Source organism: Eleutherodactylus coqui, chromosome 6 (assembly GCF_035609145.1).
Source record: "Eleutherodactylus coqui strain aEleCoq1 chromosome 6, aEleCoq1.hap1, whole genome shotgun sequence".
In the NCBI taxonomy this organism is placed as follows: domain Eukaryota; kingdom Metazoa; phylum Chordata; class Amphibia; order Anura; family Eleutherodactylidae; genus Eleutherodactylus; species Eleutherodactylus coqui.
This window is the reverse complement of record NC_089842.1, coordinates 201,781,762-201,798,063: the sequence shown is the minus strand read 5'-3', so window position 1 is coordinate 201,798,063 and position 16,302 is coordinate 201,781,762. Positions and strand designations below refer to the sequence as shown.

The 16,302-nt window shown below is 53.6% G+C and overlaps 2 protein-coding genes across 3 annotated transcripts in view; one reads left to right on the top strand and one right to left on the bottom strand.

Moving 5' to 3' along the window:
* The window catches only part of INO80C (INO80 complex subunit C), a 42,885-nt gene extending 31,374 nt beyond the window's left edge, over positions 1 to 11,511 (bottom strand). The window contains exon 1 of one of the 2 annotated variants that reach the window (XM_066608600.1): positions 11,313 to 11,511. In XM_066608600.1, the coding sequence (XP_066464697.1) occupies positions 11,313 to 11,426 (114 nt within the window). In that variant the 5' untranslated portion in view covers positions 11,427 to 11,511. Of the gene's footprint in view, positions 1 to 10,627; positions 10,853 to 11,312 lie in introns of those variants that run through there. The other variant, XM_066608599.1, reaches the window with a different exon arrangement.
* A 355-nt stretch (positions 11,512 to 11,866) lies between these two features.
* On the top strand, positions 11,867 to 15,572 carry LOC136571808 (uncharacterized). Its single transcript, XM_066572435.1, has 4 exons — positions 11,867 to 11,885; positions 12,042 to 13,955; positions 14,805 to 14,975; positions 15,278 to 15,572. The coding sequence occupies exons 1-2, from the start codon at positions 11,867 to 11,869 to the stop codon at positions 13,175 to 13,177; spliced, it is 1,155 nt and encodes a 384-aa protein (XP_066428532.1). The 3' UTR covers positions 13,178 to 13,955; positions 14,805 to 14,975; positions 15,278 to 15,572.
* Positions 15,573 to 16,302: the final 730 nt, after the last annotated feature.

Here is a 16,302-nt window from a genome sequence, read left to right as displayed (position 1 = left end):
ATGGAGACGCAGAGTTGCAGACTGAAGGATGACCTGCCGCTGATGGAGACGCAGAGTTACAGACTGCGCACAAGGCTGAAGGATGACCAGCCACTGATGGAGACGCAGAGTTACAGACTGAAGGATGACCAGCCGCTGATGGAGACGCAGAGTTACAGACTGAAGGATGACCAGCCGCTAATGAGACGCAGAGTTACAGACTGAAGGATGACCAGCCGCTGATGGAGACGCAGAGTTACAGACTGAAGGATAACCAGCCGCTGATGGAGACGCAGAGTTACAGACTGAAGGATGACCAGCCGCTGATGGAGACGCAGAGTTACAGACTGAAGGATGACCAGCCGCGGATGGAGACGCAGAGTTACAGACTGAAGGATGACCAGCCGCTGATGGAGACGCAGAGTTACAGACTGAAGGATGACCAGCCGCTGATGGAGACGCAGAGCTACAGACTGAAGGATGACCCGCCGCTGATGGAGACGCAGAGCTACAGACTGAAGGATGACCCGCCGCTGATGGAGACGCAGAGCTACAGACTGAAGGATGACCCGCCGCTGATGGAGACGCAGAGTTACAGACTGAAGGATGACCAGCCGCTGATGGAGACGCAGAGTTACAGACTGAAGGATGACCAGCCGCTAATGAGACGCAGAGTTACAGACTGAAGGATGACCAGCCGCTGATGGAGACGCAGAGTTACAGACTGAAGGATAACCAGCCGCTGATGGAGACGCAGAGTTACAGACTGAAGGATGACCAGCCGCTGATGGAGACGCAGAGTTACAGACTGAAGGATGACCAGCCGCGGATGGAGACGCAGAGTTACAGACTGAAGGATGACCAGCCGCTGATGGAGACGCAGAGTTACAGACTGAAGGATGACCAGCCGCTGATGGAGACGCAGAGCTACAGACTGAAGGATGACCCGCCGCTGATGGAGACGCAGAGCTACAGACTGAAGGATGACCCGCCGCTGATGGAGACGCAGAGCTACAGACTGAAGGATGACCCGCCGCTGATGGAGACGCAGAGTTACAGAATGAAGGATGACGAGCCGCTGATGGAGACGCAGCGTTACAGACTGAAGGATGACGAGCCGCTGATGGAGACGCAGCGTTACAGACTGAAGGATGACGAGCCGCTGATGGAGACGCAGAGTTACAGACTGTGCACAAGGCTGAAGGATGACCCGCCACTGACGGAGACGCAGAGTTACAGACTGAAGGATGACCGGCCGCTGATGGAGACGCAGAGTTACAGACTGCGCACAAGGCTGAAGGATGACCCGGCGCTGATGGAGACGCAGAGTTACAGACTGTGCACAAGGCTGAAGGATGACCCGCCACTGACGGAGACGCAGAGTTACAGACTGAAGGATGACCGGCCGCTGACGGAGACGCAGAGTTACAGACTGAAGGATGACCGGCCGCTGACGGAGACGCAGAGTTACAGACTGAAGGATGACCGGCCGCTGATGGAGACGCAGAGTTACAGACTGAAGGATGACCGGCCGCTGATGGAGACGCAGAGTTACAGACTGAAGGATGACCGGCCGCTGATGGAGACGCAGAGTTACAGACTGAAGGATGACCAGCCGCTAATGAGACGCAGAGTTACAGACTGAAGGATAACCAGCCGCTGATGGAGACGCAGAGTTACAGACTGAAGGATGACCAGCCGCTGATGGAGACGCAGAGTTACAGACTGAAGGATGACCAGCCGCTGATGGAGACGCAGAGTTACAGACTGAAGGATGACTAGCCGCTGATGGAGACGCAGAGTTACAGACTGCGCACAAGGCTGAAGGATGACCCGCCGCTGATGGAGACGCAGAGTTACAGACTGAAGGATGACCAGCCGCTGACGGAGACGCAGAGTTACAGACTGAAGGATGACCAGCCGTTGACGGAGACGCAGAGTTACAGACTGAAGGATGACCCGCCGCTGATGGAGACGCAGAGTTACAGACTGAAGGATGACCAGCCGCTGATGGAGACGCAGAGTTACAGACTGAAGGATGACCAGCCGCTGATGGAGAAGCAGAGTTACAGACTGAAGGATGACCTGCTGCTGATGGAGACGCAGAATTACAGACTGAAGGATGACCTGCCGCTGATGGAGACGCAGAGTTACAGACTGAAGGATGACGGCCGCTGATGGAGACGCAGAGTTACAGACTGCGCACAAGGCTGAAGGATGACCCGGCGCTGATGGAGACGCAGAATTACAGGCTGAAGGATGACCCGGCGCTGATGGAGACGCAGAGTTACAGACTGCGCACAAGGCTGAAGGATGACCCGGCGCTGATGGAGACGCAGAGTTACAGACTGAAGGATGACCAGCCGCTGATGGAGACGCAGAGTTACAGACTGAAGGATGACCAGCCGCTGATGGAGACACAGAGTTAGACTGAAGGATGACCAGCCGCTGATGGAGACGCAGAGTTACAGACTGAAGGATGATCCGCCGCTGATGGCGACGCAGAGTTACAGACTGAAGGATGACCCGCCACTGATGGATACGCAGAGTTACAGACTGAAGGATGACCCGCCGCTGATGGAGACGCAGAGTTACAGACTGAAGGATGACCCGCCGCTGATGGAGACGCAGAGTTACAGACTGAAGGATGACCCGCCGCTGATGGAGACGCAGAGTTACAGACTGAAGGATGACCTGCTGCTGATGGAGACGCAGAGTTGCAGACTGAAGGATGACCCGCCGCTGATGGAGACGCAGAGTTACAGACTGAAGGATGACCCGCCACTGATGGAGACGCAGAGTTACAGACTGAAGGATGACCTGCCGCCGATGGAGACGCAGAGTTGCAGACTGAAGGATGACCAGCCGCTGATGGAGACGCAGAGCTACAGACTGAAGGATGACCTGCCGCTGATGGAGACGCAGAGTTCCAGACTGTGCACAAGGCTGAAGGATGACCCGCCACTGACGGAGACGCAAAGTTACAGACTGAAGGATGACCTGCCGCTGATGGAGACGCAGAGTTGCAGACTGAAGGATGACCGGCCGCTGATGGAGACGCAGAGTTACAGACTGAAGGATGACGGCCGCTGATGGAGACGCAGAGTTACAGACTGCGCACAAGGCTGAAGGATGACCCGGCGCTGATGGAGACGCAGAATTACAGGCTGAAGGATGACCCGGCGCTGATGGAGACGCAGAGTTACAGACTGCGCACAAGGCTGAAGGATGACCCGGCGCTGATGGAGACGCAGAGTTACAGACTGCGCACAAGGCTGAAGGATGACCAGCCGCTGATGGAGACGCAGAGTTACAGACTGAAGGATGACCAGCCGCTGACGGAGACGCAGAGTTACAGACTGAAGGATGACCAGCCGCTGATGGAGACGCAGAGTTACAGACTGAAGGATGACCCGCCGCTGATGGAGACGCAGAGTTACAGACTGAAGGATGACCAGCCGCTGATGGAGACGCAGAGTTACAGACTGAAGGATGACCAGCCGCTGAAGGAGACGCAGAGTTACAGACTGAAGGATGACCCGCCGCTGATGGAGACGCAGAGTTACAGACTGAAGAATGACCTGCCGCTGATGGAGACGCAGAGTTAGACAGAAGGAAGACATGAAGCTGATGCCCTGCCGCTGATGGAGACGCAGAGTTACAGACTGAAGGATGACCCGCCGCTGATGGAGACGCAGAGTTACAGACTGAAGGATGACCAGCCGCTGAAGGAGACGCAGAGTTACAGACTGAAGGATGACCAGCCGCTGAAGGAGACGCAGAGTTACAGACTGAAGGATGACCCGCCGCTGATGGAGACGCAGAGTTACAGACTGAAGAATGACCTGAAGCTGATGACCTGCCGCTGATGGAGACGCAGAGTTACAGACTGAAGGATGACCAGCCGCTGATGGAGACGCAGAGTTACAGACTGAAGGATGACCAGCCGCTGATGGAGACGCAGAGTTACAGACTGAAGGATGACCAGCCGCTGATGGAGACGCAGAGTTACAGACTGAAGGATGACCAGCCGCTGATGGAGACGCAGAGTTACAGACTGAAGGATGACCAGCCGCTGATGGAGACGCAGAGCTACAGACTGAAGGATGACCCGCCGCTGATGGAGACGCAGAGCTACAGACTGAAGGATGACCCGCCGCTGATGGAGACGCAGAGTTACAGAATGAAGGATGACGAGCCGCTGATGGAGACGCAGCGTTACAGACTGAAGGATGACGAGCCGCTGATGGAGACGCAGCGTTACAGACTGAAGGATGACGAGCCGCTGATGGAGACGCAGAGTTACAGACTGTGCACAAGGCTGAAGGATGACCCGCCACTGACGGAGACGCAGAGTTACAGACTGAAGGATGACCCGGCGCTGATGGAGACGCAGAGTTACAGACAGTGCACAAGGCTGAAGGATGACCCGCCACTGACGGAGACGCAGAGTTACAGACTGAAGGATGACCGGCCGCTGACGGAGACGCAGAGTTACAGACTGAAGGATGACCGGCCGCTGACGGAGACGCAGAGTTACAGACTGAAGGATGACCGGCCGCTGACGGAGACGCAGAGTTACAGACTGAAGGATGACCGGCCGCTGACGGAGACGCAGAGTTACAGACTGAAGGATGACCGGCCGCTGACGGAGACGCAGAGTTACAGACTGAAGGATGACCGGCCGCTGACGGAGACGCAGAGTTACAGACTGAAGGATGACCGGCCGCTGACGGAGACGCAGAGTTACAGACTGAAGGATGACCGGCCGCTGACGGAGACGCAGAGTTACAGACTGAAGGATGACCGGCCGCTGACGGAGACGCAGAGTTACAGACTGAAGGATGACCGGCCGCTGACGGAGACGCAGAGTTACAGACTGAAGGATGACCGGCCGCTGACGGAGACGCAGAGTTACAGACTGAAGGATGACCGGCCGCTGATGGAGACGCAGAGTTACAGACTGCACACAAGGCTGAAGGATGACCCCGCGCTGATTGAGACGCAGAGTTACAGGCTGAAGGATGACCCGCCGCTGATGGAGACGCAGAGTTAGACAGAAGGATGACCCGCCGCTGATGGAGACGCAGAGTTACAGACTGAAGGATGACCAGCCGCTGATGGAGACGCAGAGTTACAGACTAAAGGATGAGCCGCCGCTGATGGAGACGCAGAGTTACAGACTGAAGGATGAGCCGCCGCTGATGGAGACGCAGAGTTACAGACTGAAGGATGACCGGCCGCTGACGGAGACGCAGAGTTACAGACTGAAGGATGACCGGCCGCTGACGGAGACGCAGAGTTACAGACTGAAGGATGACCGGCCGCTGATGGAGACGCAGAGTTACAGACTGAAGGATGACCGGCCGCTGATGGAGACGCAGAGTTACAGACTGCACACAAGGCTGAAGGATGACCCCGCGCTGATTGAGACGCAGAGTTACAGGCTGAAGGATGACCCGCCGCTGATGGAGACGCAGAGTTAGACAGAAGGATGACCCGCCGCTGATGGAGACGCAGAGTTACAGACTGAAGGATGACCAGCCGCTGATGGAGACGCAGAGTTACAGACTAAAGGATGAGCCGCCGCTGATGGAGACGCAGAGTTACAGACTGAAGGATGAGCCGCCGCTGATGGAGACGCAGAGTTACAGACTGAAGGATGAGCCGCCGCTGATGGAGACGCAGAGTTACAGACTGAAGGATGAGCCGCCGCTGATGGAGACGCAGAGTTACAGACTGAAGGATGAGCCGCCGCTGATGGAGACGCAGAGTTACAGACTGAAGGATGAGCCGCCGCTGATGGAGACGCAGAGTTACAGACTGAAGGATGAGCCGCCGCTGATGGAGACGCAGAGTTACAGACTGAAGGATGAGCCGCCGCTGATGGAGACGCAGAGTTACAGACTGAAGGATGAGCCGCCGCTGATGGAGACGCAGAGTTACAGACTGAAGGATGAGCCGCCGCTGATGGAGACGCAGAGTTACAGACTGAAGGATGAGCCGCCGCTGATGGAGACGCAGAGTTACAGACTGAAGGATGAGCCGCCGCTGATGGAGACGCAGAGTTACAGACTGAAGGATGAGCCGCCGCTGATGGAGACGCAGAGTTACAGACTGAAGGATGAGCCGCCGCTGATGGAGACGCAGAGTTACAGACTGAAGGATGAGCCGCCGCTGATGGAGACGCAGAGTTACAGACTGAAGGATGAGCCGCCGCTGAGGGAGACGCTTGCCTTGAACAAAGCCTATTTCACCTACAGTACGCCAAACACAAACTTCAGCTGTCACGTTACAGCGATGGTAAGAGCGCGTCCCATCACCTATCCATAGAAGGGTGGACTAGTGCTAGTCTGCAGTGAGGCAAGACCCTTTACAGCAGTGATCAGACATGAACACTTGGATGAACAATCCCCCATCAGCAGACTGTGTGAATATACAGCGAACAGATTGGATACAGCCATAGAAGGCTCATGGTCAGCACATCTCCCAATGTACGGCAGGGGGATGCCCTGCTGACGAATGGTCATTGCTCTACAGATCGGTTATCTATAGGAATGCCTTCACCCCTATAGTACTGATGTAACCGGTGCTAGTCAACATGCAGATCATTTGCCAATGTAAATCCCCTCCCCAGTACAACCATTGTTTAGTAAAAAAAAATAATTATAGAAATAATTATTTTTTTTTAAAAACAAAACCCTTTCTTTGCGTCCTTCCCCATAATTGTATTAAAAACCCCCATTAAAAACAAAAAAACCCCGCATATTTGGTCTCATCGTACTTGTAACAACCTGTGCAATAAAGTGAAGACAATATTTGTCCTGCACGGCAATAACTGTAAAAGACAAACACTCAACTAGAATAACGCAGGCAAGATGCTCATTTGGTTTGTCTTACCTCCCCCAAAAAATTGCAAAAAAATTGGGTTAAAAAAAGCCAAATGCACCCCAAAAAACAGCAGCACATCATGCAGAAGACAAGCCTTGACAGAGCGACGGCCATGGGAATTGTGAATGCAACAATGTATAAAAGAAAGGGGGGTTGTGCAAAAGTGGAAACACCTAAAATAGTCATTCTGGCACCGCAATTATAGCAACCTGCAGAAAAATGTATCCTATCATTAATGTTGCACGCTTAGGGCCTCACGCACGGGTGGGTTCTTGATGCGGACCCCAGAGCGGGCGTCTGAACCCTCTCCATCACATGCTATGGCAAAATGATTTTTCATACCCATGAGCGGGGGAAAAAAAACACAGCTTGCTCCATTTTCGTGTGGAACCCGCACGGACGGCTTCCACTGAAGTCAATGGAAGCTGGCCGCCCCTTGGCCATTCCGGGATGGCCGCAGCCCGTGTCATCGCCTAGCGACGACACAGGGAAATCTGTACTGCACATGTGCAACAGCTGGACCATCCGCAGTACAGATTACTGAAGAAAAAGATGCGGGTCACAGGCTACGGTTAGGGCTGGAGTCTGTGTGGGATTTCGCTGCCAGAATCCAGACCTGCCATGCGCATGAGGCCTAAGGCCTCATGTCCACGGGCAAAATAAGAATTAAAATCCGCAGCGGATTTTAACTCTTCTCCTGCCCGCGGATCCGCACCCCATAGGGATGCATTGACCACCCGCGGGGTAGATAAATACCCGCGGATCGTCAATAAAAGTGATTTTAAAAAAAATGGAGCATGAAAAAATCTGGACCATGCTCCATTTTCGTGCGGGTCTCCCGCGGGCTTCTATTGAAGCCTATGGAAGCCGTCCGGATCCGCGGGACACAAAAATTGGATTTTACTCACACGCTCCGGTTCTTCTCTTCGCCGCCGCGCCATCTTCTCTCAGTCGCGGCCGGATCATTTTGCTTCGGCCCAGCGCATGCGCGGGGCACGTCACCGACGTCATCATGCACATCCGCCGAGCCGAAGAAAGAAGATCCGGCCGCGACGAGAGAAGATGACGCCGCAGCGAAGGAAGTATCCGGAGCGTTCGAGAGGTAAGTTAATTCTGATTTATTCCTATTTTAAGCGCTCATGTCCGCGGGGCAGGAGGGACCCGCTGCAGATTCTACATGGAGAATCCGTAGCGGGCCTGATTTTCCCCGTGGACATGAGGCCTTAAGCTGTAGACCCCCCCCCCCCCCCCCCCCGCTTGTAACGTTTTACAATACATTATATGTGCCCAAAAATTGCACCAATAAAGAATCTACAGTTCGCCACGCTAAGAACAAGGCCGCATATAGCCTCCTAAGGCCTCCTATGGCCGCATACGGCCACGTCGATGGAAAACTAAACAAAAACAGTTACACTTTTGAAAAGTGGAGATGGAAGTCGTTGCGTCTTTCTGGGCAAAATAGGCTGCGTCACTAAGGGGTTAACAATAGTGTTCTAGAGGAGATCCTTTTGTATTTGCCAGCTTTGCGGTTACTTGGGCCTCTCCATCAGCCTAGCCTAAGTGGGCTTGAAGACTTGCAATCAGAACTCTACTGGTTGGCCAATCCAGGCTGAATCCCCTCTACAACCACTGGTGTATCATGTCACAGACAGGTTTTCCGGCTCCCGCGGTTCCACACTGTTTTTGCTCTACAATCAATTCTTAAGAGGCGTCTTGCAGAGCACGTGCGGGGTAATGTTACACCGTCTACTGTCCTCATTGTCTCCAGAGCTCCCCTTGCCAATCTTACACTCCTAACAGAGACCCTCTCTGTTATCTTAAAAGCAACTAAAAAGAGTCTCTGGTTTAAAAAACCCTAATTTTCAAAAGTAGCTTCCCCAGTTACCCACTAGTCACAGCAGCTCACGACAATGTGTCAGCACTTTACCCTTTCTCCAATTGTCACATTCACCAATAGTAGTGACCCTCCCAAGTCAGTGAAGCCCTACCACTCCCCCAGTAGTCACATCTTTCCCATCATTCACCAGTAGTAGTAACCCTCCCTACAAGTCAGGGCTGCCCTGCCACTCCCCCAGTAGTCACATCTTGCCATCATTCACCAGTAGTAGCAACCCTCCCTACAAGTCAGGGCTGCCCTGCCACTCCCCCAGTAGTCACATCTTTCCCATCATTCACCAGTAGTAACCCTCCCCACAAATCAGGGCTGCCCTGCCACTCCCCCAGTAGTCACATCTTTCCCATCATTCACCAGTAGTAGTAACACTCCCCACAAGTCAGGGCTGCCCCGCCACTCCCCCAGTAGTCACATCTTTCCCATCATTTACCAGTACTAGTAACACTCCCACAAGTCAGGGCTGCCCCGCCACTCCCCCAGTAGTCACATCTTTCCCATCCTTTACCAGTAGTAGTAACACTCCCCACAAGTCAGGGCTGCCCCGCCACTCCCCCAGTATTCACATCTTCCCCATCAATCACCAGTAACCCTACAAGTCAGGGCTGCCCCGCCACTACCCCAGTAGTCACAACTTTTCTATCATTCACCAGTAGAAGTAACTCTCCCCACAAGTCAGTGCTGCCCTGCCGCTCCCCCAGTAGTCACATCTTTCCTATTATTCACCAGTAGTAGTAACCCTCCCCACAAGTCAGGGCTGCCCTGCCACTCCCCCCAGTAGTCACATCTTTCCCATCATTCACCAATAGTAGTAACCCCCCTCACAAGTCAGGGCTCCCCTGCCACTACCCCAGTAGTCACATCTTTCCCATCATTCACCAGTAGCAGTAACCCTCCCCACAAGTCAGGGCCGCCCTGCCACTCACCCAGTAGTCACATCTTTCCCATCATTAACCAGTAGCAGTAACCCTCCCCACAAGTCAGGGCTCCCCTGCCACTCCCCCAGTAGTCACATCTTACCATCATTCACCAGTAGTAGTAACCTTCCCAAGTCAGTGAAGCCCTACCACTCCCCCAGTAGTCACATCTTCCCATCATTCACCAGTAGCAGTAACCCTCCCTACAAGTCAGGGCTGCCCTGTCACTCCCTCAGTAGTCACATCTTTTCTATCATTCACCAGTAGCAGTAACCCTCCCCACAAGTCAGGGCTGCCCTGCCACTCCCCCAGCAGTCACATAGATTGGGATCGGGGCTAGTCGTGCAGTTTTTGGAGATTTCTTTTCGAATGTTGTCGATTTTGTCTTTGAATTAGGCAGCTAGTTCTCCAGCAGTCAGGTCTGTCGCAGGGGCTGAGGAGGGAGTGAAAGGTCTCAAACAGTTGTTTGGGGTTGTGGGATAGTAAGGAGACAAGGGAGGTGAAATGAACTTGTTTGGCATGGTGAAGGGCTAGGTTATAAGTTTTAAGCATGAATTTGAAGTGGAGGAAGTCTGCGGGCAGCTTTGACTTTCTGCACAGCCGCTCAGCGCACCTAGAGCACCGCGGATGAAGCGCGTTTGGGACGTGAGCCAGGGTTGCTGTTGTCTGCAGTTGACGGCACAGGTTACAGGTGGTGCCGCTTCATCCAGGGCACGGCTAAGGGTGGTGTGGTAGTGTTCGGCGATAGATAGGAGGGTCAGAGGAGATGCTGGGGTGCCTGATGGAGAAGGAGAGGAGGCTGTTTTCTGAGAGTGGAAAGGGGGGGGGGGGGGTTAGTAAAGTGAGAGGCAGAGCAGAGACGGAGGAAGACTAGATCAGGAGTGTTACCATCTCTGTGACTGGGGGAGTCAGAGATTAGTGATAAGCCAAGGGAGGAGGTAAGCGTTACCAGCCGGGAGGCAGATGAGGAGCTGGGGTCCTTAGTAGGGATGAAATCACCAAGGATGAGGGTTGGGATTTCACAGGATCGGAAGTGCGGGAGCCAGGTGGTGAGGTGGTCTAAGAACAGGCGGGCGGGACCTGGGGGGCAGTAAATAACTGCGACACGCAGAGGCAGTGGGCGGAAGAGTCGCAGGGTGTGGACTGTGAATGACAACATAGCAGGAATAACTGAGACCTGGGGGGATGAACGCGGTGACTGACGGTTACAGTCTGTACAGGGGGAGGGGCCTGTCGGAAGCAGGCGCTGCACTACGGAGGGGTGACCGCCAGCACGGACCCACGGCAGCGAGCGCAGAAACTGCACCTGTGACACCAAACGGGGCCACAACTTGCTATATGCCCAGAGCAGGGTAACAGCTGGGGGCCCCACTGATCGCTCAGGGGCCCAGGCGCTGGACTGCTCAATAAAGGAGCCTCCAGGAAGCAACACCTCAGCACAGACTCCCTGACAGTCCCACGTGATCACGAAGCCCCGCTCCTTCACCGAACACCCCCCCATGCTGCACTTGCATCAAAACTAGGAGGTTATTGGGCAGATTGCGGCCCGCAGGCAGCCGCCCAGTCTCCATGGTAACACCCCCACGTGCCGCGGGTCACACAGAACCGGGACAAGAGACACTGAGCACACTCACCAGGAAGTTGTGCTGCTTGAACGGCGGCGTCTTCATCGCGGCGTCCGTGTGTAGAGAACCAGAGAAGGAGCCGTCCGCGGCGGCCGCCCTCTCAGCCATCCCGCCGGTGGTCATCGTACCAGCAACACCGCAAGGACCTTCCGTGACGTCGTCGTCATGTGACCAGTCATGTGAGGGGGAGGAGTCAGCCTACTGGCGGGAGACCTGTGCTGCAGTAAAAGGCTGCTGTATACACTGTACACTATATACCCAGCCCCCTGTATACACCACTATATACCTAGCCCCCTGTATACACCAATGTACACTATACACCCCTGTACACTATATACCCAGCCCCCCCCCCCTGTATACACCACTGTACACTATATACCCAGCCCCCCCTGTATACACCCCGGTACACTATATACCCAGCCCCCCTGTATACACCCCGGTAGCATATTAACGCTAATTGCTTCAGTTATGCAAGCTGCCGATTCCAGCCAATGAGGTGGCTGAAATCGGCACCACGTGACTTACCATCGTGCACGAGCAGTACAGTTCAGCAGCCGTGCACGATGAGAGCTGTGCCCGCGCGTCACGTGACCTGCGACGTCATCGACCCTTGAATTTGCCCGCGGATTCCGAGCCCTATTCACCTCCAGAGAGGAAGCTGAGGTTGGAGCCTTTTATACAACTTACAACGTGGGAGAAGAAGATTTGTGCGCTACGTGTGGTGAGTACCCACCTGAGATTTGTGCGCTGTGCGCTACGTGTGGAGACGCGGTCACCTGAGATTTGTGCGCTACGTGTGGAGACGCGGTCACCTGAGATTTGTGCGCTACGTGTGGAGACGCGGTCACCTGAGATTTGTGCGCTCTGTGCTACGTGTGGAGACGCGGTCACCTGAGATTTGTGCGCTAGGCGTGGAGACGCGGTCACCTGAGATTTGTGCGCTAGGCGTGGAGACGCGGTCACCTGAGATTTGTGCGCTAGGCGTGGAGACGCGGTCACCTGAGATTTGTGCGCTAGGCGTGGAGACGCGGTCACCTGAGATTTGTGCGCTAGGCGTGGAGACGCGGTCACCTGAGATTTGTGCGCTAGGCGTGGAGACGCGGTCACCTGAGATTTGTGCGCTAGGCGTGGAGACGCGGTCACCTGAGATTTGTGCGCTAGGCGTGGAGACGCGGTCACCTGAGATTTGTGCGCTACGCGTGGAGACGCGGTCACCTGAGATTTGTGCGCTAGGCGTGGAGACGCGGTCACCTGAGATTTGTGCGCTAGGCGTGGAGACGCGGTCACCTGAGATTTGTGCGCTAGGCGTGGAGACGCGGTCACCTGAGATTTGTGCGCTAGGCGTGGAGACGCGGTCACCTGAGATTTGTGCGCTAGGCGTGGAGACGCGGTCACCTGAGATTTGTGCGCTAGGCGTGGAGACGCGGTCACCTGAGATTTGTGCGCTAGGCGTGGAGACGCGGTCACCTGAGATTTGTGCGCTAGGCGTGGAGACGCGGTCACCTGAGATTTGTGCGCTAGGCGTGGAGACGCGGTCACCTGAGATTTGTGCGCTAGGCGTGGAGACGCGGTCACCTGAGATTTGTGCGCTAGGCGTGGAGACGCGGTCACCTGAGATTTGTGCGCTAGGCGTGGAGACGCGGTCACCTGAGATTTGTGCGCTAGGCGTGGAGACGCGGTCACCTGAGATTTGTGCGCTAGGCGTGGAGACGCGGTCACCTGAGATTTGTGCGCTAGGCGTGGAGACGCGGTCACCTGAGATTTGTGCGCTAGGCGTGGAGACGCGGTCACCTGAGATTTGTGCGCTAGGCGTGGAGACGCGGTCACCTGAGATTTGTGCGCTGTGCGCTACGTGTGGAGACGCGGCCACCTGAGATTTGTGCTCTGTGCGCTACGTGTGGAGACGCGGCCACCTGAGATTTGTGCGCTACGTGAGGAGACGCGGTCACCTGAGATTTGTGCGCTACGTGAGGAGACGCGGTCACCTGAGATTTGTGCGCTACGTGTGGAGACGCGGTCACCTGAGATTTGTGCGCTACGTGTGGAGACGCGGTCACCTGAGATTTGTGCGCTACGTGTGGAGACGCGGTCACCTGAGATTTGTGCGCTACGTGTGGAGACGCGGTCACCTGAGATTTGTGCGCTACGTGTGGAGACGCGGTCACCTGAGATTTGTGCGCTCTGCGCTACGTGTGAAGACGCGGTCACCAGAGATTTGTGCGCTACGTGTGGAGACGCGGTCACCTGAGATTTGTGCGCTACGTGTGGAGACGCGGTCACCTGAGATTTGTGCGCTACGTGTGGAGACGCGGTCACCTGAGATTTGTGCGCTACGTGTGGAGACGCGGTCAAATGAGATTTGTGCGCTACGTGTGGAGACGCGGTCAAATGAGATTTGTGCGCTACGTGTGGAGACGCGGTCACCTGAGATTTGTGCGCTACGTGTGGAGACGCGGTCACCTGAGATTTGTGCGCTACGTGTGGAGACGCCGTCACCTGAGATTTGTGCGCTCTGCGCTACGTGTGGAGATGCGGTCACCTGATATTTGTGCTCCTTTTTGCAAACTTACGTGTGGAGAGGATCCTGACGTTTGGACGCATTTTGAGAAAAATTTCGCTTCGCTCGGACACCATCTGACATCACTCGGTGAGGTAAGCTGCTGCATCTGCCAAAATTTTCATCGCGTGCATCTGCTCATACGTGCATATTTGTGCATATTAGCAGGTTTTCACTTGCATCTGCTCATATGCGCATATTTTGCGCATATTAGCAGGTTTTTGCTTGCATCTGCTCATATGTGCATATTTTGCGCATATTTGCAGGTTTTTGCTTGCATCTGCTCATATGCGCATCTTTGCAGGATTTCACTTGCATCTGCTCATATGCGCATATTTTGCGCATATTTGCAGGTTTTCGCTTGCATCTGCTCATATGCGCATATTTTGCACATATTTGCATGTTTTCGCTTGCATCTGCTCATATGCGCATATTTGCAGGTTTTTGCTTGCATCTGCACATATGCGCATCTTTGCAGGTTTTCACTTGCATCTGCTCATATGCGCATATTTTGCACATATTTGCATGTTTTCGCTTGCATTTGCTCATATGCGCATATTTGCAGGTTTTTGCTTGCATCTGCACATATGCGCATCTTTGCAGGTTTTACTTGCATCTGCTCATATGCGCATATTTTGCGCATATTTTGCAGGTTTTCGCTTGCATCTGCTGATATGCGCATATTTTGCACATATTTGCATGTTTTCGCTTGCATCTGCTCATATGCGCATATTTGCAGGTTTTTGCTTGCATCTGCACATATGCGCATCTTTGCAGGTTTTCGCTTGCATCTGCTCATATGCGCATATTTTGCGCATATTTGCATGTTTTTGCTTGCATCTGCTCATATGCGCATATTTGCAGGTTTTCGCTTGCATCTCCTCATATGTGCACATTTTAATGTTTTCGCTGCCATGTGCTGAATTGCTCTCCGTTTTCCACAGGACGGCTCTTGTGGAGAGGAACCTGACATGTGGCTGCGTTTTGTACAATGTTCGGAACCGGAGATTGTCGTTTTAGGTGCTGATTTCACATTTGCCCACCTTTTGGAGAGGACGACTCGTGTGGAGAGGAATTTCGCTTCGCTCGGACACCACCTGACATCACTCAGCGAGGTAAGCTGCTGCATCTGACACATTTTTCATTGCTTACATCTGCTCATATGTGCATAAATGTATATATATTACTATATATATATATATATGTGTGTGTGTGTGTATGTATGTATGTATGTATGTGTATATATATATATATATATATATATATATATATATATATATATATATAATATATATATGATTCTTCTGACCTGGTTGGGGGAGTAGTGGTCAATGTAAGTGGGTGGAGCGGATCTAGGGATCAGTAATACTGGTGGGATGTGACTGTTAACCTGCTGATTTTTCGTCATTTCCTGCAGATCTGACGTCCTTGAGAATGGGAAGGCTGGCAGACAGTGAAGAGACCCTCGACGTTCAGCAATCTTGAAACCCTTCGTTTTATGGACTGCTTTTTGCCTGTGACTCACCTTTTTTTTTATAAGGTTGTTATTTCAAAGAATTATGACAGAGGATCCAGAAAAAATGCGCAATATTTTACTACGATGGAGTAAACAGAAAAGACCCGCAAACACAGCTGCCTTTTGTTTATCAGGGAATGACACTTGGTGTAAAATCCACATTTTTAATAAATAATAAAACGTGATTTCAATTTGGTTTTTTGTTTTACCTTATTTATGTTTTCAGACTCCTGATTTCCCACACTGTAAGGCCGGCTGCACATGGCTGTGACGGGCTCCGCCATGGAATTCCGTGGCGGAGCCCGTCACGGCGGCCCCCAGAGACCCCAATACTTACCTCCGGATCCCGAGTCCCGTGTCCCGCATCACGCCTCGGCGCGCATGCGCAATAGAGCGCGTGACGTGCAGCAGCGGCATGTGACGCGCTGGCTGCGTCATATGACGCGGCTGGCGGTAGGCGTAGAGGCGGTTTCACGCTATCTTCCACTGTGCTACAGCGGAGGATAGCGTGAATGGACGGCTTCCACAGACTGCAATGGAAGCCGTCCGCGCGTATAAACGCGGCAAATAGAGCATGCCGTGGGTGAGGACGGGTGATTTTACGGTGCGGAATTCCGCACCGTAAGTATTCAGCTATTAGGTTGAATGGAACCTAATAGCTGCGGGCGACGCAGCGGATGGCCGCCACGTATTCCGCGGCGGAGATCCGTCTGTGGAAAGGAGCCCTTAAGGCCTCATGTCCACTAGCAAAATGGAATTGCGGTTTCCGCAGCGGATTTGCCCCTAGGGAATCAGCCATCCGCGGTCCATTAAACTGATATTTGCACCCGCGGATGGAATTTTAATAGAATTGCGTTTTTCACGGGTGGGAGAAAAAAACGCAGCATGCTCCTTTTTACCGCGGATCGGCCAGATTGCTATCACAT